This window comes from Plecotus auritus, assembly GCF_963455305.1.
Source record: "Plecotus auritus genome assembly, chromosome: 5".
NCBI classification, from domain to species: domain Eukaryota; kingdom Metazoa; phylum Chordata; class Mammalia; order Chiroptera; family Vespertilionidae; genus Plecotus; species Plecotus auritus.
Window position 1 is genome coordinate 6,735,815 of NC_137776.1, and position 22,400 is coordinate 6,758,214.

General features: G+C 39.5%; 1 protein-coding gene across 4 annotated transcripts in view; it reads right to left on the reverse strand.

Moving 5' to 3' along the window:
* Positions 1–357: 357 nt before the first annotated feature.
* STK17B (serine/threonine kinase 17b) overlaps positions 358–22,400 on the reverse strand; it is a 30,856-nt gene continuing 8,813 nt past the window's right edge. For 3 of the 4 annotated variants that reach the window (XM_080670946.1, XM_080670947.1, XM_080670945.1), the window contains exons 2-8: positions 22,095–22,260; positions 13,351–13,563; positions 9,826–9,970; positions 8,599–8,725; positions 6,797–6,845; positions 5,498–5,677; positions 2,011–3,848 (exon numbers count right to left, since the gene is read on the reverse strand). In XM_080670946.1, the coding sequence (XP_080527072.1) occupies positions 3,566–3,848; positions 5,498–5,677; positions 6,797–6,845; positions 8,599–8,725; positions 9,826–9,970; positions 13,351–13,563; positions 22,095–22,216 (1,119 nt within the window). In that variant the 5' untranslated portion in view covers positions 22,217–22,260 and the 3' untranslated portion in view covers positions 2,011–3,565. Of the gene's footprint in view, positions 1,672–2,010; positions 3,849–5,497; positions 5,678–6,796; positions 6,846–8,598; positions 8,726–9,825; positions 9,971–13,350; positions 13,564–22,094; positions 22,261–22,400 lie in introns of those variants that run through there. The other variant, XR_013960729.1, reaches the window with a different exon arrangement.

Consider the following 22,400-nt stretch of genomic DNA (forward strand, 5'->3'; position numbering starts at 1 on the left):
TACTGTTTAAAACACTTCATGGTTCAGAAGTGTTATGCATTTAGTATTCCTATGCACAAGGCTGTAACATGCCTTATGGAAAAAATACATGTATCAGACACGCTTCATTCAGGCATGAGTCACAGTGCCATTAGCCATGGTTCGATGTTAATGATGAACTATGTATCAAATAAGGTCTCTTTAAACAGAAACGCACATAAAACAAGGTTACATATTGCTCAGTGAACGAAAATGTTATGAAGAGCTTTCAGGAACCTAACCCTGTATTTCTCCTAGAAGCAGTGCTGCAGGATTCACTGTTTATGGGGAATTTATAGAATATAACTACCATAAATAATGGGAACTGACAACCAGGTTATAAACTTCTTGAAAATTCCTTTATTCATTTTTTTAAAAAATTCATTTAAACTGAAAAGAAATCATAACAGTTCAACCATTTGTGGTGAATCAGAATTCCTTATTCGTTTTCATAGTAATGTAGTACTCTGCCATTCACTGACATTTCCTTAAAGTATCTATTGTTACTAAGGAATAGACCTTGTTCACAAATATGTGTGACTTTTCCAAAAGACAAGATCTAATAAACACTTTTGAGTTGGGAAAGAAGTTCAAAGATGATGTGGGTCAAAGGCTAGAACCTCCAGGCAAGGTCTGCTTTTATGAATAATACATTTAGAAATACTTTAGAACAAAACACAACCACAAATGTAAACAAAAGTGCCTTATAATTTTTAACCAAAAGGATCATTAAGCTGATGTAACAAGTTTTGTTACTGAATGTTTCATAACAATGTCATTCAATATGCCTCAAGCAACATGAATATTTAAAATGAAAGCTAAGTGGGAGGGCAGTTGTAATTGGGGTGAAATTTACAATTAAAGTTTTTTTAAACTTTCATGAAAGTATAAATTGGTAATTTCCCAAACTGGAAGTTGAATAACTTAATCTTAATACAATTTGAAATTAAAGAACTACTGTTTACACAACATTGAATAAGGATGTTCCCAAGTCAGATATCAAACTGCAAATTCAAAATAAACAGAGGAAATGTAAACAGTTATAAAATACCAACATTTAAGAAAAATAAAATACCAACATTTATTAATGTTGCTTAGAGCAAGGCTATTCAAAGTATGGCCTGGGAACTATTTGCACCAACCCAAAAGGAAGGATCAAGCTCGTGCTAGATGAAAACCAATCCTAGCAGCGGTCGTCAAGCAGTGGTCCGGGCCACGGGTCATCTGTGAGGTCCGAAAGGTTGGCGACTGCTGAATTCTAGCACTAACCCGCTGACTTACAGCAAGACTTCCCTGATGAAGGAAGCTGTGTGTTGATTTAGACTCTGGCACAAGCACCTTCGCTCATCACAACCTACGAACAGGCCCTGCTGGGCTTCTGTAAGTGCCATTACCATTTTACTCCTCAGAGTTAGGTTAACTTTGTGTGGGGGGAAGAGTTCAATGGCAATTGTAACGGTCATCTATTCTACTACTCTCTAATCTCCCCTATCTAGGGATCTAACCCAAGAGGAAAATTAAATTCCATAAATTCATCAGTTTCACACTACTCTTCAGACGTGTTTTCAGACATCAGTTCACCTCACAGGGGCTCTCTAGATTCCCGCTTCAGTCAGATACATCATCTGCCTTTGACAGACATTTGCTTTCAATCTTGGGAGAAAAAAAAAAGAATTGAGTCATTTGTTAATAACTTCTCTCTAAAGATTGCTTTACTTTATTTTTACATTTCAATCAGTGAAAATATTTAAATTCACCCTTATGAAAAAAATTGAATACTGTTTATGTGCAACCACTGGCTGCTTTTTGTTACAATAGAAATTGTTAGGAAAAAAGGTCTGGAAATTTACAACTCTGTGTATTCTATTAACTAAGAGGAAGTATATAAAGTATTTTAATATTCCTAAGAGTAAAAGAAAGCTAGTATAAAAATATTTTAAGAACTGGCTTATAATTCAAAATTCTAACATTTCTTGATTTTTTTTTTTTTTTAGTATGGCACAATTTCTCTAGAAATTTAAATATATAATATGGTCTTTTGTAAAAGTAATCATTTTCTCTTTTTCCAATGGCTTACTAAGCTTTACCTGTATGACCTTAATACTGAAGGCAAATAAATGGACAATCAACCATTTAGAAAAAACTCATCAGTTTTACATCTATAAGAACCCAGGTTAGCTTTCACACAATGACTAGTTCATTGACCCAACGAACTGCTCCCTAAAGAATTTATATGTATATTCATATGTCATAAGACAAGAGCTCCTTCGGCACCTGAGTTGAGCACATCAGAGTGAAGAATGCCTGACAAAGCTGTCTAAAGACTGTGTTTTCTCTCTATACATATATACATACACCTGTACATCTATACACACACAAATAGAAATAACTTTCCTTCAAGAAATGCTGGGGATAAAGACTACAATGACCTTAACATGACAGTATAATAGACTTTTGAAGAGTCGCCAGGTGCAAAGTCACCGAAGATCGCCCCAGGAGTGAACCTGCCTCGCTGGGACTGCGCTGTCCCCGGCCCTGAGCACACGTCCTGCTGTCCCCAGGGACTTACTGGCACTGGTCGCACCAGAAGACTGCGAGGGCCCCTCTGCAGGGGCCTTCTGTGAGCCGCACCACCACGAGGCATTGACACGGGAACTTCAGAAGAGCTTACAGCATCGTGTTTGATGACCACATCACCTTGCTGACTCGGGCATTGTGTTCAGAGTCCTACTGGTGCTGTGACGTTTTAAATGCACAGTTAGAACTCTGAATGCCTGGCTTCTCTCTCAAGACTTAGAAGACATCTAGAATTCTGTAAGTCACCTAAGTCTGTCAGCATTTCCTTCTAAATCAATTAATAAAGGTGTTTGGCCGACTACAAATGGAGCACACTCAGTTTCCCTGAGTATCTTCTACTCTAGAAATTCTGGAGGATGAAAATCCTCTACCCTTGTAAACCGCATTTTCCCTTTGTCCCGTCTGATTACATCCGAAGACGACGGAGAGTTAAAATGCCATGTTCCTCTTCCCTCTGCTCTAACTTGTGTATGACATCCCTGTTCTGGTTTGTACCCCGCCCACCCCCCCACCCCCGGCTCTGGGTACAGGACCTAGCTCATGGAGCAGACTACATAAAATGGGAATCTTACGTAATTTCAAAATAGTTCAAAATAGCGATCAAAAACATCTTCAATATAAAATACGTCATTTTTTTCAGTTTACATCAACCATAATATAACTCAAATCACTCTTTTTTCCTGATATATAAAACGTTTTGATAAATCCATTTGAACTTAAATTATTCCAATGCACACTTTTATTTTTGGTTATATAGTTAAGTCTTTTCTTCTTTGCATAGTGGTATTTCAGGATAGGAAATGAAATTATGCTAGTAACTAGTAATGCCATTTTAAACAATTTCCTAAGTTCTTCTTTGCAAAAGTGCATTTACAATATAAACAAACCACATATAAAGCTACAGACCAGTCACACACGGGAGTGGATTTCAAATTCCCAGTTCAGTCCACGTGAGTCCGAGAGCAGAGTGCTAACAGAGCACATCGGAAACCAGTTCGTGGGGGCTGGGCAACGAGTCGTCAAAGCGGAACCTTTTGGACACCACACTGCTCTCCTCCGGGATGTTCTCTTTGTCTTCTCGGTCCTCACAGGTGCCGTTGCAGGAGGGTTTCAGAGTCTTGTCTTCAGAGGACCTTGCTGTGTGGTCCTGACCTTGAGGGGGACTGGACATTTCTTCAGGGAGAAGCAAGTTTCCAAAGTCCCACTGCTGCAGCCAAGAATGGGTGAGGCAGATCTCTGCTGTTGGTCTTTTCCTTTGAGAGAAAACACCAAGGAAAAACTGAGAACTAAAGAGCAGTTTGGAAACGTCTGCAGTTCAGTGTATCACCAAGTTACGTATTATAAATATGAAAATAACACACACCCACAGTACAGAAGGGAATAAGAATAGGAAACCTGGAGTACCTAGCAATTTCTTTCATTCGGACATGTGCCAAAATTCAATTTATCATGGAGCTTACACATAAAACTATCCAGTCAAAAAGCTTGAGAATGGATATTACCCTCACAAATAAAAATTAGTAAAACTATAAAGTCTCGGGTTTATAGACCCTTTGAAGGAAAATACATGTAAGTGATTTATAATATCTATTATTATTTTGTTATTAAAAGAAGTCACTGCCGAAACCGGTTTGGCTCAGTGGATAGAGTGTCGGCCTGCGGACTGAAGGGTCCCGGGTTCGATTCCGGTCAAGGGCATGTACCTTGGTTGCGGGCACATCCCCAGTGGGAGGTGTGCAGGAGGCAGCTGACCGATGTTTCTCTCTCATCGATGTTTCTAGCTCTCTATCCCTCTCCCTTCCTCTCTGTAAAATATCAATAAAATATATTAAAAAAAAAAAAAAGAAGTCACTGCTAAGTCTTAAAAACAAAAGCTACTCTTCAATGATGCTTACCTAACATTTTGAGTTTTTAAACTTTGTTTTCTATTATCAAAGTAATGTAGTCAAATATCACAATCTTTCAAAAGAAAGAAAAACACCTATCTATCCCAGAAGTCCAACCTTCACACAACCACATTACCATTAAAACCTGTTTCCTTAGTCTTTGTCTTCATGCTCATTTTTTCTAACTCTAAAAAAATTAATGTGCTCATTACAGAAATTTTAGAATCTAGGTAAAAAATATTGAAGTAAAAACTGCCTACCACCAGACACCAACAGTAGTGGTACTATTTCAACTGTCATGTCCACAATACAGCCAGTGAGAGCTTGTCGGGCCGATAAAATAATGAACAAACTATGAGGTTTTTTTCTTAAACAGACAGGAGACTGAGTCCTCCTGAGATTAAATAATTATCAGAGATAAACATCCTGACAAGTAATACCACCAGGATCCCAGCCCAAGTCACTAGACTGGACCACAGCGTCTGCGTTACGGACAGCCAGGCCCTTGTAAGGTAAACACTGCTGATCCTGGCAAACAAAGGGAGGGCGCCTTCTTTTCCTGCCTGGAACTGCCAACAAGTGAGGACAGAGTCCTCAGCCACCGTTTCCAGTCCCTCTTCGGTGGGCGGTCCAAGAGCACCGAGGACCCTTCGAGATCTGACCATCAGGCACTTGCCTTGTTACATAACTGTGATCATTTCACTACAAATCAACCAGCGTGTGTGCTGTAAACCTCCTATTTCTAATTATTTTAGGGAATTCCAGGAATTAATGGCAGGTTGAGAGACAAAGAACCCAAATCTTCCTTTCACTCCAAAATTTCCTGTTTTGTATTTTATGTTTTCCATGTCTGAAATTAGGAATTTGTTATTTAATGATCTCTCCTACCACCCCTTTCCCCATTTTACCCGAGAGCATACTTTTAATAGTGTTATATACTGTTTTAGAATGTATGTTTCTTAATAAACATAAATTATTTATTTTAGAATAGTCAACAGATTAGTGATCTTACTTACTCTGGATTTTTTACTAAAAGACTCTGGATAAAGTCCGTGGCCAGCTGTGAAACTGATGAGAAAGTTTCCTCGGAATAATCTACATTAACTTGAGATATATTGAGGTATGTTTCTTGGTTATCTTCTCCCACAAATGGGGATGTATGAGTTACTAACATATAGGCTATTATACCAATATTCCTGAAAAACAAAAAAGGGAGAAGAGGAATTTTAAATGTGTTAATCTTAAAACATTTATATAAAATAAAATTGATACTCAACATACATATATTTCTGTTTCCAACTTTACAGTTAAACTACAGACTTAAACTGTTTTTCTAAGTTCCTATATTATTAAAACTAAGATAATAATCTCAAAGTCTGCCTCACAGAAAAAGAATACGGGGAAGTGCACATGTGTTATATAATCACAAATATGTTAAATATGTCTATTATACCTCCAGTCTTCCTTCACACAAACACTTGCTACCAAGTACACAAAGCCACCCAAGAGCAGCCTTTTCCAAATGGTGTCCAATGACACAGGAACCATCCGTGAGGCATAAGCAGGGCTTTTGTGCTGGCAAGGCATGAGGTTGGGCGGGTCGATTTTTTACGACAAAACTTTTCAGAGCCTTAAATAAGTTAATGGCAAGTCTTGTGCTCAGGAGTCAAAAAAAGAGAATACAGACAGTATGCTTCACCCACTCATTCAGCCACAGGACCCTTTTCCTCAGCAAACCCATCACAGCTCCACGAACCCAAGTCTTCCCTAAACTCTTCCACGTGGCCTGCAGTCAGAGCCCACAGTGGTCCCAACTACAGCCACCTAATCGATTCCAGTCTGCTCCCCGGTCCTCTGGGGCTGCCACAGAGCTCGGTGCACCCTCCGAGTCCATGAGAGCAGATCTTTTATGACATGCCCCCAGAACACTGCACTTCTGCACTGAGCTGACCTCCTTGTGCTCACTTCTAGGCCTAGATCAGATGCCCCTGCCTGGTGCTGGTCTGCTGCTTCCTCACGCTCAGTAAACAGCATGTCATCTTTCTGACAGGGTGTGGCACAGCACTGTGGCTGTTCTGTTCCTTTACTGCATCCAGTCTTCCTCCAGGAAAAGGTTTTCCTGCTTATTTCGGTACCTCTGGTTCAGGCTGAAGTATTACTTAAAAAGAACGGATAAACACTTTCCTGTGCCATAATAATGACAGAGTAAAACCTTTTCAAAAAAGCCTTATTATTTACATTTAGAATCGAAGAACCCTAGAATATACACTACCCAACTTTCAATAAAGGCATTTAGGTAACTAACAAAATCTTACCACATATCTGTAGCTGTGGTAATAGGATCATAATTCAGGATTTCTGGAGCTGAAAGGAAAAATACAATTCAAAATTCAATACTGACAAGTTTAAAATCATGAAAATTACTTTACATTAAGTTAAACTGGATTTAACTTTAAAGAACTACTAATAATAAGATCAACAGAAATTTAACATCACATTAATTATCCTGTGACTGGACATTTAAACTTATCTAATGTTAAGCAAAATTATGTAACCACATGATTCAAAAGCCCCAATAACGTTCTTTGGTGTAACTGGTAGCTACATATATATTTTTTAATCATTTAGATTAATCCCAGAAAAAATAATTATGAAGAGTAAAGTGTTAGAAGCTAGAACAGCCGTGGGCAGACTACGGCCCGCGGGCCGGATCCGGCTGTTCTATCCGGTTCTCTTGCTCTCCCCTCCGCTCCTTTACTTTGAATTTATATTAGTTCACACAAACACTCCATCCATGCTTTTGTTCCAGCCCTCCGGTCCAGTTTAAGAACCCATTGTGGCCCTCGAGTCAAAAAGTTTGCCCACCCCTGAGCTAGAATCTTCTTAAAACCTTATTTTACTACTCGTGGGAATTAGTCTGAGTTATTTCACTAGACTGATTTAAGTTTTCCTGCTCAGGGCAATAGCATCCATGCATCGTCCAACGACACGAGGGGCAAACTGCTTCCTGGACGCGCTCTAGATTTCCAAGTCGGTGAAACAACCCTAATTTCCTACGCAATTAATTCCCCACCGTCTCTTCCCCTGCCCAAGTGCTTTTTAAAATGCAAAATAGATTATCTATACTTTCTAAACATTACCATAAATTTCAAACTAGTAGAGTACAAACTCAGACTTATGCTTGAAGAGTAATTGTTTGGTTTCACAGTGTGGTTTCCTAAGTTCTCCAAGAAAGATTGTTTCCAAAGCCTAGCAGTTTTGGTGATAAAGCCTTTGAGACCTGCATATCGTCAGCTGTCACTGCAGCACCTACAACCGCTTTGTACACTTTGGGAGCTGTGTTATCTAGAATTACAATAACGCCTTCTGGGACAGTAGTGCCTCTATTAACGTTCAGAAGTTAGTCTTGGACTGCGTTTTTCACTTAGGGAACGTCAGCTGCCTGCTGTGAGTAGCACCTGGTCTGCGTAGTTCAATGCCTGCATGGGGATAGCGATACACGCAGAAACTGAAGAGTATAGAAAGATTACTACTATAAATTTAAAACTTTACAGTTACATGCTGCCTCATATAACCTAAAAATCTTCAGAGTCTAATCTGTTGATCTAGCACAACATTATTAGATTATCTAATCTTTTTTTGGTCACACTTCTTTAAAATCCTTTTACAAACTGAGGCAAAATCTCACATTTTAAAGCAGCACCAACCAACAACAAGGAGTCCTGCTACTGATTCCTGTGAATTGAAGATCTCTGTGTTGTCAACAGCATTAGAGCTGGGCCAGGACAGGAGAGGTGATGTCTACCCACTGCCCGGCCTCAAAGGCAGCGACGGCCCACTTGATCTGTTTTCCCCTTTTTCCTGCTCCCTAACTTTCCTTTTACCCAAGCATTAAACTTTTGAACTTATCTGCCTAATATGCTGTGGACTGTTGTGAATGTCTCAATAATCTAATATTCATTACAGTTCATTCAAGTGTGTCATACCGAATTTCACTGTACTAAAATACCTGAGCCAAATACACCTTGAAGTTACATGCTCTAAAATATATTATGTAGAGGAGTCACTGAGTTAATAAATTTCAAAATGGTATAGAAAAATAAGAGAAAATTCTTACCTAAGTATTCAGGTGTCCCCATGATTTCCCGAAGTTCACACGCATTTCCTAGTTTTCGAGACATTCCAAAATCTACAATTTTTATGTCCCCAAGGGGGTATATGCTGCTCAATAATATATTCTGTGGCTAACAAAGCACAACAAAAATATGATCAGTAATATACAGCAATAAAACACGACTAGTCCCCGATCAGAGGTAAATTAAGTGGAACGAACTGCTTATATATTTCATTGAGTCATTCATGAAACATTTACTAAACTACTATTTAGAAGGAGCTATAGACTCAATGACAAATAAAGTAAAAAATACACTCAGAGGATTCTTGGTTTGGGGAAAAAGATGGATATGTAGACTGATTAACTGATTATGAGATATACAATACGCAGTAATAAAGACTACTTAATTCTGCCCACAATAAAGCTCAAGAAGACTCTGCAGTAGCGATGATGCTTGAGCTGAATCCTAAAGGATACACAGGACATGCCAGTTAGAAAGGTGCCCTGGGGGATCGCATGAACGAAGGCTTGAGGGAATGAAATGCATACATTTCCAGAAACAGAAAATGGTTGCGTATAGTATGACGGTCTTGGGTCTGACTGTAGGTTAGACAGTAAGCTGGATGGGAAAGTCTACGGAAGGAAAATTATACAGAAAGGAAAGAGTGCAATGTCAAAAAATAAGATGCAGATGGATTCCGATGTAGCTGTGGCGGAAGGAGAAGGAGAAAGGCTAGTACCAGGAGAGGCTGAAGTGGGGACAGGGCTTAGGACAGGGGCCTGAATGATCTGGGGGGAGGGAGGGCAGAGGAGCAAAAGACTGAAAGCCTCAAGAGAAAGACAAGTGTGAGGGAGCAAAGGAATGAGGACGAGGAGGACGTTCCCTTCAGGGATGGGTCAGAACTGAGGGTTTTAGAGGGAGGCGGTTTACAGACAGGAAGAGCCAGGACGTCAGAGGAAGGTGGCGTGGGGTGACTATGGCTGAGAACGTGGAGAACGGAGGGTTGAGAGCCCAGTGACTACTGGGAGCTGCTCACACACGCAGGCCTCCCTCTGCCAGCACACGCTTAAGGCCACGCAGCACGCAGCACGCGGGAAACAGGGAGCACACCAGTGCCGCCTGCACCGCAGATCTGCCTGCTGCTTCCTGCCAACCCAGCCCGTCACCGTGCAAACCCCGAGCAGAGAAGGAACGGGGGTAGTGGTGCGTATAATTACATCTCACGTTACCTTTAAATCAAGGTGCACTATGTTATTCTGATGCAGATAATAAACTCCTTCAAGTATTTGTCTGATGAGTCTGATAATGTCACTTTCAGAGACCATTTCTGCCAGCTCAGGTAAACACAAGTTGAAAATTTCTCCACCTGCAGCACTGACATAAAATTCAGATAATAGAAACTTAAAAAATCATTGACCTAAATATGACTCTTTTAAATATTGTATCCCTGTTAAGTAAAAGACACACAACCATCTACATTTTAGTCTCTCTAAATACACATTTAGAGTAGAAGAAAGGCGTGGGAGGGACCTTTAAGGAATAAAGTAGATGACTAGAATATTTCAAATTATGGATACTAATATTTGAATATTTAACAAATTAAATTGCATTAGAACTCAATAATAACTGCAATAAAAATAATAGCTGACACTAGGAGCTCAGTTCTGCTGCCCCTCCATTTTACTCATTTTTATTTAACTACAAATATCACCTATTTTGATCTTCATGACAACCTTGTGAGGTAGGTGGCTATTATTTCCATTTTACAGATGAAGAAACAAGTACAACGGGGATAAAGCAACCTGTACGTGGTCACACAGTAAATTGAGGGACCAGAATCTCAATCTGTATAAAATGGGTGAGAATCAATATTCTTCACCAATATCCTGTTTGGCAGCTTCACAAAGAATACTTAGGGCCAGAACCCAAGTCTTTTATTTATATGTATGTATGTATTTATTTATTTATTTATTTTTAAAGAATTGAACAGCCAAGGAATGTTGACAAAGGCATAGTGAAAAATCCCTAGGTCTGGAAATCAAATAATTAAAATCCTAAATCTGCTATTTACAGCAATATAATTTAGGACCAGTCACTTATTTGAGCTCCCCATCCGTAAAACAGAGATATCACTTAACACAACAGATTTTATTTTTCTGAGGACTAACTCTAAATACTAAGATAAAAAGGTCTCAGTCAGAACATCATGCAAAAAAAAAATCTATATGGTTAGTCATCAAATTTAAAAGGTATGTGTGGGAATATCTCAAGTAATGCATATCCTATCTAATAAAGATGGAACTTGCAAATTGACGTGACAAAGATGGCGGCGGCTGGGCTGGGATGCTTGCATCGTCGCCATGGCAACAACACAGGCGTTCCACCCCACCCCAGCCACTCTGGGCCTCTGGGCAGCGCATGAAGGTGGAAGGCGGCTCCGGGCCGGAGCAAAGGCGGAAGGCGGCGGCCAGAGTGAAGGCCAGGGTCCCGGGTGCCAGCAGCCAGGGGAAGGAAGGCCTATTCTTGCACGAATCTTCTTGCATCGGGCCTCTAGTTCTATGTAATAAAACAGGAACTCACTCACTCTAGGAACCACTATTATTTTTATTTCTATATCCACAGCATCGAGAACAGTGTCTGACATGTAGAAGTGCTTGTTGAATGAATGAATGCATGGATGAATGAATGGATGGATGGAGGGTGGGTGGATGGATGAATGGATGGATGATGGAACAGGCAGTCATGCTTTAGAGCAGCTGAAACTGAAATTCAGATATCTCAGTGACTGCCAAGAAGAAAAGCAAGTCAATGTATTAGGAGCCATAAGAAAAAAATCAATGCTTATCACAAATTTGAGTCTCACATTGAAAGTCAGGGGATTGACCCTTCACGCTGCTGATGTAACTCACAATCGAGCCGTCCACACTGAGTGGGCCGGCAGCCAGGTGCCCGCAGGCAGAGGCCGCAGGGCCGCGCTGCTTTGCATTTTGTTGGAGAGTCCAAAGAACCCCGTGGGGCAGCTGGTAAGGAGCACATGTGAAGCTCTGATCATGTATACCTCATACATACCTCAACTCCCCAACCCTCTGCATCTCTCAGAATATTAATGAGAAATTAACTTTAATATCTGTCTTAACTTTATCATGGTAAAGACAATCTGAGTATGAAACATTTAGTTTGTTTTAAAATGTATAGCAGTGAACTCCACCCTGTGTATTCCTGTAAAGACTGCACATAATACTAATGCCATGGTAAGCACGTGTGCCCGTTTCTCCTACTGTAACATGACTGAAAATTATCGATCCGACTTCAGTGGGTTGCTGCAAGCATTAAGTTAGATAAGTCGTGTAAAGTACTGAATACAGCAGATGTTATAAGGATCAAAGCAGATTATCACAGTGTCTGACACATGATAAATATTAAATAAATATTCGCTATTATTATAATGAGTAACAAATACCAGTTCCACATCTAGCCAACATCCAGCCTTTCTGGATGTGAGGCTTCTTGTTGATTATGAAGGCAATTTTCAAAAGTCTTTGCTAAATTAAAATTCAGTTTTAGAAACACTGCATCATACATATGAAAGTATATACAATATATTAAGTGAACAAAGAGGGTTACAATGGAGTACACCCAATAGATCACAATTTGTTTCTAAAGGTAAATATGCATAGACTGAAAATTAAGAATAATTTTTAAATATAGGAATAAGCCATAAAAGTAAACATAGTTTACATATGATATCCATTTTCTGTATCTTCTAAATTTAACACAACAGGTTATTACTTTTATAACCAGGGAAACTATCCCACCAGTTGTTTGTTTGTTTATTTCAGTAACGAGGTCAAACAAATACTATGACTGTCAGCCTATCAGACTGTCTCTTCCTTTCAGTTTGGCAAGCTGACCAATGTCTGTGGTAGGACTACCATTTTCCCCACAAAAGAGATACACAGGTGGAGCCACAGAAATAGAAAGGGAGCCAGAGTTAAGAGGAAAGAAAAAAACAGATAACTTAAGAAGCAGATTACAGAAGTTAGCAGAAACTGGATAAATACTTTGGCATGTAAAGGACTATCAAGACACCCACAAATTTTAAATGGTTCGGTTAATATGGCAAGATGTCAACAATTGGTGAATCAAGCTGAAGAGTAGTGTTAATTCTTTCAACTTCTTTGTAGATTTGAAGTTTAAGTCCTAATATGTCAAAACTTTTGATGCATTTTATTGTTGCTATTTAGATCAGCAGTCGCCAACTGGTGGTCCGCGAGGTCCGAAAGGTTGGCGACCACTGATTTAGATGATTGAAAAAAGAAGATTTTATGAAAGCTGACGATGCTCCTTTGTGTTTTCATCCTCCAAACCTGGAATTCCATCACTGTTTTGAAAAAATGTCAGCTACTTTTCACGTAGTCAAACATGCAGATGCCATGTAAGTAGATAACTTTTTAAAGGTCAGCTGAAGAATCTGACACATGTAATCACAAAAATGCATGAACAATGAAATCATATAGGTAGTATCCTAGGCTCTTCTGCTAGTTAGTTAGTTTTAGTGTCTGTGGGGCTGTCCTTTTAGCCTGTGAAAGTAGATGAATATAAACTACCTATGTTCCTGTAATAGCTTATCAACAGGCATGCCAAGAAGATCTTGTCATACCTTTATCATTCTTGTCTTGACATTTCAAGTCACCCTACCCACCAATGAAGGAGGTACTATAAATTTACTTAAATTTACTGGAGTGTATACTTACTATTCCAATACCAAAATGATTTCACTTGAGTTTTCATAGACTTCATGGAGGTTAATCACATGGGGACAGGACCTGGCCAATTCAAGCACGGCAATCTCGTGCAGAATCTCTGCGCGGCAATCCTGGCCTCTCCTTCGCTTCTTTAGGAACTTCGCAGCGTACTCCTGGCCGGTCGATTTTGATATACACTGTCTAACCACAGCAAACTTTCCCCTGGGGAAGAAAGGACGAGCAATTTTAACTTTTCCATGAAGAACAATAGTAGTACAACACAAACATTGCTATACCTCCAACTTAGAATCAGCCTTTTCAAAAAATCATGCCATGAAATTTATCTTTTTTCTCTTAAACGGCTGCATGTACTTTTATAAAATGTCTAGTATTACCACATAAAAATAAAAAGGGCAAATGTCGCAGTAGGATGACAGAATTACATTTGTTCTTCCCTATTAATACATACATGGTCATTGTACGCCAACTCCACGCCACACTCGCCACATAAATTACTGTTGAATACCACACAGTCCTATAGTAAATGCTGCTCTGCTTTGCAGGCTCCAGAGAGGCTATGTATCTTGATCTAGTCCCCAAAAACCAGGCCTTACTAGCTTTAACTCTAATCAAAAAGGCTTTCCCTCAAATACAAATAATTAAGATGAACACAAAAATTGGTACTTGACATTTAATTTTATTAGTGCAATCACTTTGCCTTTCAATACCACTTTTAACAAGCTTTGAAGCTTCCTATCACAATTTGTCAGTTGTATTACCAGTAAATCTCTTAGTATTGCTCAGCAGTCTATGAAGCCTGTAACAGGTATCAAAGGTATGTATGTCCTTTGGAGAGAACTAAAGACAGTTCACCTTCTACTAAGAAATTAATGGTTACCAACAGCTAGGTACAAATACACCCCTTACCGTCATGTGTGTCATTTTAGTAAGTATGTGTTTAGCTCTCTCCAATACAAGTGCTCAGCATCTCAGCCAAAATTTAAAGACAGAGGCAAATTGTATATTCTCAGCCTATTGTTGCTCAAAATCTAGTTTCCCAAAGACCTGATGCTTGCTATTTTGAGTAATACTACTTTAGGAGACTAATAAAAGCTAACTGCCTATTCAGAAAAATGTCCATGTGCCCTTAAATAGGAAGTTTTACATACAATTTCAGAGGGGTTTCGGAGTTCAAAGCCCATTCATACAACTTCTAAGCCTGAGGACAAGAAATCCAAAATTAAGGAGCTCTATCCTAAGGTTCAAATTACTCTAGATACTAACAAATCAAGTATAAATAAAGGACCTGCAGAGAGTGACCTCTGTCCCACCACTGCTCCTGTCCCAGTTCCCCTTACATAGCCTTGTAACATGGCATGTGCGCAGGCTTTTCACGAGGAAAGCTTTTTAATTCATTTGGCCTTTGGGCTTGGGGGGGGGGGGGGGCGGGCAAAATATACTGTTTGATTCTCTTTTACTTACTGTTCTCAAGGACCAGGATGACAAAGATTCCTCCTCTTTATTTCCCAAATTTCCTCCAAATTGATGCCAATGAAATACACTGGAAATCATACTGAAAAACTTTGGCTACTATTGCCAAAAAAAAATAACCAAGCTATAATTTGCCTCTTCTACATTTATCAAGATATAAATCAACTCAATAAATCTGCATGGACAAACCTGATTCTTAAAAGAACTTTTCGTTTATTCTTTGAGGATGCTTAATTTTAACTACAAGATATTTTATTGTTGGAGAACCAAGATGGAGGCACAGGTAAACACCTATACTTGCTGCCTCTTACAACCACATCAAAATTACAACTAAAAGGCAGAACCGCCCTAGCTGGCTTGGCTCAGTGGATAGAGCGTCAGCCTGTGGACTGAAGGGTCCCAGGTTCGATTCTAGTCAGGGTACATGCCTGAGTTGAGGGCTCCGTCCCCAGTGGGGGGTGTGCGGGCGGCGGCCAATCAATGATTCTCTCTCATCATTGATGTTTCTATCTCTCTCTCCTTCTCCCTTCCTCTCTGAAATCAATAAAGAAATATATTTTAAAAAAATAAAAGGCAGAACCACGGGAAAGCTGGCTGAGTGGAAGTTCCCCAACTAGAGAGGTGAAGAAAGCACAGTGAGACTGGTAAGAGGTGCGGAGGTGTGGAAAGTGCCGGAACCTGGATATGCTGCTCTTTTCATCGGGAGGGAGATACAAGCTCCCGCTTGCTCTAAACTCCAGTTCTGGGCGAGACTCTGGGGAAGCCAGACACATACGGGGAGAAACTGAACTGTCTGGCATCGGGACAGGAACGTGGGGGCGGCTTTCTCTCAGAGGTGCTCGCAGCAATCACTGTTCCTGCGCGGGGGCGAGAGACGCGGAGATCTGGGGACCTCTCCAGTGCAGGGCTGACTGGCAGCCATTGCTGTTTGCTCCGCCCTGGTTATTACCAGAGACCCCGCCCCACCCAATTTACAACACCACCCAAGCTGTGTGCAGCGGCTTTTGCATATGAATGGCCTGTCCTTTCTCCGCCTAAAACCTGCCAAACTGCAGCTGGGTCAGAGAGCTCCAGAGCTTCCAAAAGAAGGCCCAAGGCCCAGCAGCAGCAGCCTGCCTTGCTTCACAGCTGGGCCTCATCTGGGCACTTCCAAACCCCATACAAAGAGGAGGAATCTGCAGATGTTTCTGTAGCTACTGCTGGGTGGCTCCAGACAGTGGCTGACCTTGCACCTCCTTGGAGATCCAAGAGCCAGTGTACCCAGTGGTCAGTGTGAGACCATACCAGATTACAACTCCTCACATCCATAAGAGACACAATCAAGGGGCAGACTCAGTGAGCACCAAAGCCCCACTGAAGCAAGTCCTGCCCCATAAGGGTGTCTCTTGCACAACAGATCTTCCAGTGTAGACACAGCTAGTCATCACAGCCAATTGGCCTGGAAGTCAATTCCTCCCAGTGACACCAACAGCAATCAAGGCTTAACTACAAGAGGACTGTGCACACAGCTCACAAAGGGGTGCACCAAGAGCGTCCACCTCAGGTGATTGGGGAGGCTGAGCCACTGGGCCCTATAGGACACCTAGCACACAAGGCCACTCTATCAACTCAAGGAGACTTAGCAGCTACCCAGTACATAGAAACAAACACAGGGAAGTAGCCAAAATGCAGAGACAAAGAAACCAGTCACAAATGAAAGAAATGGATGAAAGCAAACTACTGGATATAGAGTTCAAAACCACGGTTATAAGGTTACTCAAGAATCTTCTAGAAACTTCCAAGAAATTTAGTGAGACCTTCAAGGATATGGAAAAGGACCAATCAGAAATTAAGCGTACAATGACTGAAATAAAGAATAATATACAGAGATTCAACAGCAGACTAAAGGATCCCAAGAATCAAGTCAAAAATTTGAAATACAAAGAAGCAAAAAACACCCACTGGAAAAGCAAAAAGAAAAAAGAATCCAAAAATATGAAGAGAGTGTAAGGAGCCTCTGGAACGAACGCGCAAGACATTGAAAACCTATTTGAAGAAATAATGACAGAAAACTCCCCCTACCTGGTGAAAGAAATAGACTTACAAGTCCAGGAAGTGCAGAGAACCCCAAACAAGAGGAATACAAAGAGGACCACACCAAGACACATCATAATTAAAATGCCAAGGGCAAAAGACAAAGAGAGAATCTTAAAAGCAGCAAGAGAAAAACAGTTACCTACAAGGGAGCACCCATACAAATGTCAGCTGATTTCTCAACAGAAACTATGCAGGCCAGAAGGGAGTGGCAAGAAATATTCAAAGTGATGAATAGCAAGAACCTACAACCAAGATTACTCTACCCAGCAAAGCTATCATTTAGAACTGAAGGTCAGATAAAGAGCTTCACAGATAAGAAAAAGCTAAAGGAGTTCATCACTGCCAAACCAGTATTATATGAAATGGTGAAGGGTATTCTCTAAGAGGAAGAAGAAAAAGGTAAAGATAAAAAATTATGAACAACAAAGTGACAACAAATACATATCTATCAACAAGTGAATCTAAAAATCAAATGAATAAAAAACCTGATGAACAGAACCAACTGGTGAATGTAATAGAATCAGGGGCATGGAAAGGGAACAGACTGATGATTCTCGGGGGGAAGGGGTTGTGGGGGGTGTGGGAAGAGACTGGACAAAGAGCTTAGGCCTATGGAGGAGGTCAGTGGCGGGGTGGGGAAGGCCTGGAGTGGGGTGGGAACTGGGTGGAGGGGAGCTATGAGGAAAATAGAGGAACATCTGTAATAATCTGAACAATAAAGATTTTTTAAAAAGTTATTTTCTTACTGTATGCAAAGAAATACAAATGGATGCATTTCAATGAACACACAAAAAAGTTAATCATTTCCTTAACTTTCTTTCAAACCACTTGTATTTTATAGATTTTATACCAAATAAACTGAGTCAAACTAAGATTAAATGACTCATGAAAGGTCATATATGGGATGAGAGTGCCAAGAATTACACTGTGGAATGTGAATCCCTGGCTTTCTGTTCTAACCACTACAAAACAATTCCTCCTTTTAAGACAGCTGTTTTTTAATAAGTGCAACTCACACACTTCTGCCAATTCTTTCTTAGGTTTGAAAACAAAATTTATCTAAAACAGAAAGGAAATTTTTAAGTTTTATGAAGAAATCCACTTAGGAAACAGAAATAGTAGGCCAAGAAAATTGTCTACATATTTTATAACACTAATTGTGACAATTCAGTTCAACTATAATTTTATGAATGTATCTATAAGCTGGGATTTTCTCAGAAACAAAGAGCAAAATTAAATAGTTTTTATCAAATTGTTTCAGGTATTCTAAATATGCTTTCTTAAGCAAATTTAGTTCTCATAGTCTAGAGCAAAGGTGACCAAATTATATTGATAATTATTTATTTGCCAGTGTTCACCACTAAGTAAAAGCCCAGTGAAGGCAGAGACCCCATCTGTCCTAGTTACTACAGTAATTATAAAATCTACATTAGCTAGCCGAATCCGGTTTGGCTCAGTGGATAGAGCGTCGGCCTGCGGACTGAAAGGTCCCAGGTTCGATTCCGGTCAAGGGCATGTACCTTGGTTGCGGGCACATCCCCAGTGGGAGGTGTGCAGGAGGCAGCTCATCGATGTTTCTAGCTCTCTATCCCTCTCCCTTCCTCTCTGTGAAATATCAATAAAATATATTTTTTAAAAAATCTACATTAGCTAACTAACACATAATAGAAATTAAAATATTTGTTGAATAAGTGCAAAATTTAAGCCACTACTATAATACCATACAGTGTGCTATTTTGGATCCTGTACTTAAAGCATTTACATTTTTAAAGCTTATTTGAGATTCCGATACAATTTTATTTACATATAGTCACTACTTTATTTACATACCATTAAAGAAGGTTAAGTATTTTTATCATAATTATCAAATGACTTAGGAAAAAAAAGTATTTGATTTCTATTATAAAATGCTAATTGTGGTTTAGAATTATCAAAATAAACTTCAATACATAATGTTCCTCTGTCAAATATAAAAAAAACTAAGAAAATGTAAAACCCATACCAAGTATATATAATTAATCCATACCCTAAAAAGGCAAATCTGACTAGATTTCCCAGCAGTGACAAGGTCTAGTAGCTACCCTCTGCATTCTAGAATAGACACTAAAATGTGAGAGGAGGGGGAGGGCAACCACAAAGGAAGCTGACGTTTATTTCGGCATCAGCCTCACCCTCTGACCACAGAGGCCTATGAAACTTGCCTTAGTTGGGGGGAGGGTAGAGAAAACTTACCCAACGTGTTAAAAAACAGGAACACAAAGAGCTTTGAGAATACTCAAAATTGAACTATTAACATTTGCATGTTATTTTCATTTGCTAAAGAAAATAAATTCTAAAACACTAACATCTTAAGATTAATAAAAAGCAATTGATTTAGAAAAGTAACTTTATAGTTCACTACATGCTAGAATTATGCATTTAGATATTTCAAAATGTACATGCCTCAAGATAAATAAGATTATAATGCTAATTTCTATTAGTTAGGATATAATCCTAATTAAAATTGGTAATATTAAAAGAACTTAGTCCTGGCCTGTGTTTCTCACTGTTAGAGCATCGGCTGCTCCCTGAAGGGTCACGGTTCAATTTCCAGTCAAGGACACATACCTAGGTTGCAGGTTCCACACCCCCAGACCTAGTAGAGGTACCTGAAGAAGGCAACCAATCTAGGTGTCTCTCTCACATCTCTCTCTCTCCTCTCTCTCTCCCTCCCTCCCTCCTTCCCTACTTCCCTCCCTCCTTAACCCTCTTCCTTCCTCCCTTCCAGTGTCTCTAAAAAAAATATTCCCAAATCAATGGAAAAAAATATCCTTGGGTGAGGATTAACAACAACAAAATTAAAGCAAGTTCTTGGCAAAGGAAATGTCATGATTTCCAACTTATCAAGGTTTACTAGATATATCAATATTTATCATATCAATTTTAAAAAATGCTAGGTCTCTTTCATAAAGATATTAGAAGATGGAATATTAGAAATCTGAATTTGTTTTAATCAGATTCTTTCAAGAGTTTTTGCTCTAAAATGTTAAAGAGTATATCTGATTCAAGTTTATGCTTTTTATGATGGCATCTTATTTGTAAAACAATTGAGAATTATTAATACTGTCCTCTACAAAGTTTAATTTTTCTTCAAAGAAATTTTATGGACTTTCTAGCTCCCAAGTCCCCTATTTTGCGAATTTAATTTAATAAATGTATGTACATTTACTCATTAAAATAGTAACTCAGAAAAACAGAAAAGAATGCCCTTTATTGTGTGTACTGTTCAAGGCACAGTTACCTGCTCAAAGCAGTTTCCAAACATTTTTGCAACAGAAGGAAAATTGGAGACATCTAGTCCCCCCTCATCTTCAAGAAAAGGAATTCACACAACTAAGTAGATCAATCACACAACTTTAGACAACTTTAGGTTCAGAGTAAAAATAGGTCAACTGACTTCCACTTTCATCTGTTTTTACAAAATATACTAAAGGATGCCATATGACACATATTTGACATGGCTGCCAAAAAAAGAAAGAAAACTCCTAATGGAATCTTAGGCCTCCTCAAGTAAAGTTGTTTTCTATTGTAGATGGTGAGATACTGACAATACTATGTCCAGCCCAAGTCTCCTTATCCTCAGACGAACAATGAAAAAAACCAAGTGGCTCAGAAGAAGGCTATCTGGGGGTGAGGCCATAAGATGAGCGTGTGAGGAAAGCGGCAGTGCTTAGCCAGAGTCAAATCTCTGAAGGATTTTCACAGGGACACGATAAGCAGCTGCAAAAGGGAACGGTGCCTCCCGTAGATGCGGACAGAGAGGAAGCAGAAGCCGGTGTGCCTAGGAAGTGCTCACAAAAAGGAACAGACCTTCTGAGGTCCTGAGTTCCCCATCACTGAGCAGTCAAATTGAAGCCGGGTGAACAGCTTGTCAAGAGAATCACAGAAAAGCTGCTGCCCTGCCTCAGAGATGACACTGAGGTCGCTGACCACCGACGTCCTTCCCATGCCAAGGTTCTATGACTACGCCATGTGAGGTACAAGTAACCACAAGGAAACGTACGCTTTCCCGTGACAATGCAGAGAAATCATTCCAGATTTAGAGCAAAACCATTTTTTAAAACATTCAGAAAGGTTTTAAAAACTGTATCTTTTAATACACCACTGAAGTGCTCATACATTTTAACATATAATTGAATAAGCATGCCAGAAACGTGCAATGTGGAACATGCAGCTCCTAGTCTGGGGAGGGAGACCTCACCCTCGCTGTGCGAAATAAAGACTGCGCCGACGTCTGCCAGGAACATGATTACTTCCCACGATTCGGTCCATTTTTGTTTTCACATTGAAATTAAGGTAAAAGCCAATTATGCTATTTTACTGTAAGTTTATCAGTGCAAACACAGACTAGTAAACCATTTTAACAGAGGCCAAAACACTGCTTCCAGAACTAAAATCAAACTGAAGACAGGAGCCGATCACCATTTTCTAACCCTTTGTTAAGTGTCTTTAAAGCTCAACAGATGCTGAATATATAACTTAAATACCTTGGTATATCTTTTATAACTTGGATAAATATTAAAATGATAGCACTAAATGGTCTTATAATCTCAGGTCATTAAGGAATTTACACCTTGGTTAAGTCCAAACAGATTAGTATTAGTGGAAGTACAGGTTTTACTGATAGAACATACATTCTTTTTTATACAGAATTCTAATATCAAATATGAGTTAATTTTTTTTGTTTAATTTAGGAAAGGGGAGAATAGAATCTAAACATCATTTTTTAAGCCCAAACACAATATCCTAGGAATTTTTTATTTGACAAAAACTTAGTAGCACTCTAAGTGTTTTATAAATATTAACCAATGTAGTCCTACGACCACCATGTAAGATTTATACAATTATCTTCACCCCACTTCTCAGATGAACTACGGCACCAAGAGGGACAGTCACTTCACTGAGGTCACGAGGCTAAGCTGCTGCTTCCCAGCTCCACCCCAGAGAACAACCCTAAGGTAGGGGGATATGGCAGACATCATGCTCACTAACCCTGCGTCAGTGAAGACGGGGCCTGTGTGGTAACAGCAGAGATGGCGACTTTTCCTTCTAATCCCTGTTAAATAATAACTGAGTTTTATGTAACCAGAGACACACAAATCCACACTGTGAATTTAAACAACATACATATCACACCATTTCCTTACCTTCCTAGCTCTTTAGATGTCAGTGTATAAAAATTATTAAAATTTTCCATTTTCATTGGAGTTTGAGGAGTTGTAGTTAGCAAGCCTGAAATACTTCGGCAATCAAATCTTCTCCTCGACATGTTAGATGGCGTCCAGATATGCTTTTTCAGTCACTTCTTCTTACCTGTTTTTTTAAAAAAGAGAAGAGACAGGATATAACTTCAATGTAGCTCAGGAAAAAAAAGATAGACAGGATGTGCATTACATTATCAGCTCCAAATATAGCTATAAGACAACCAAAAAGATTTAAAGAGCACATTCTCC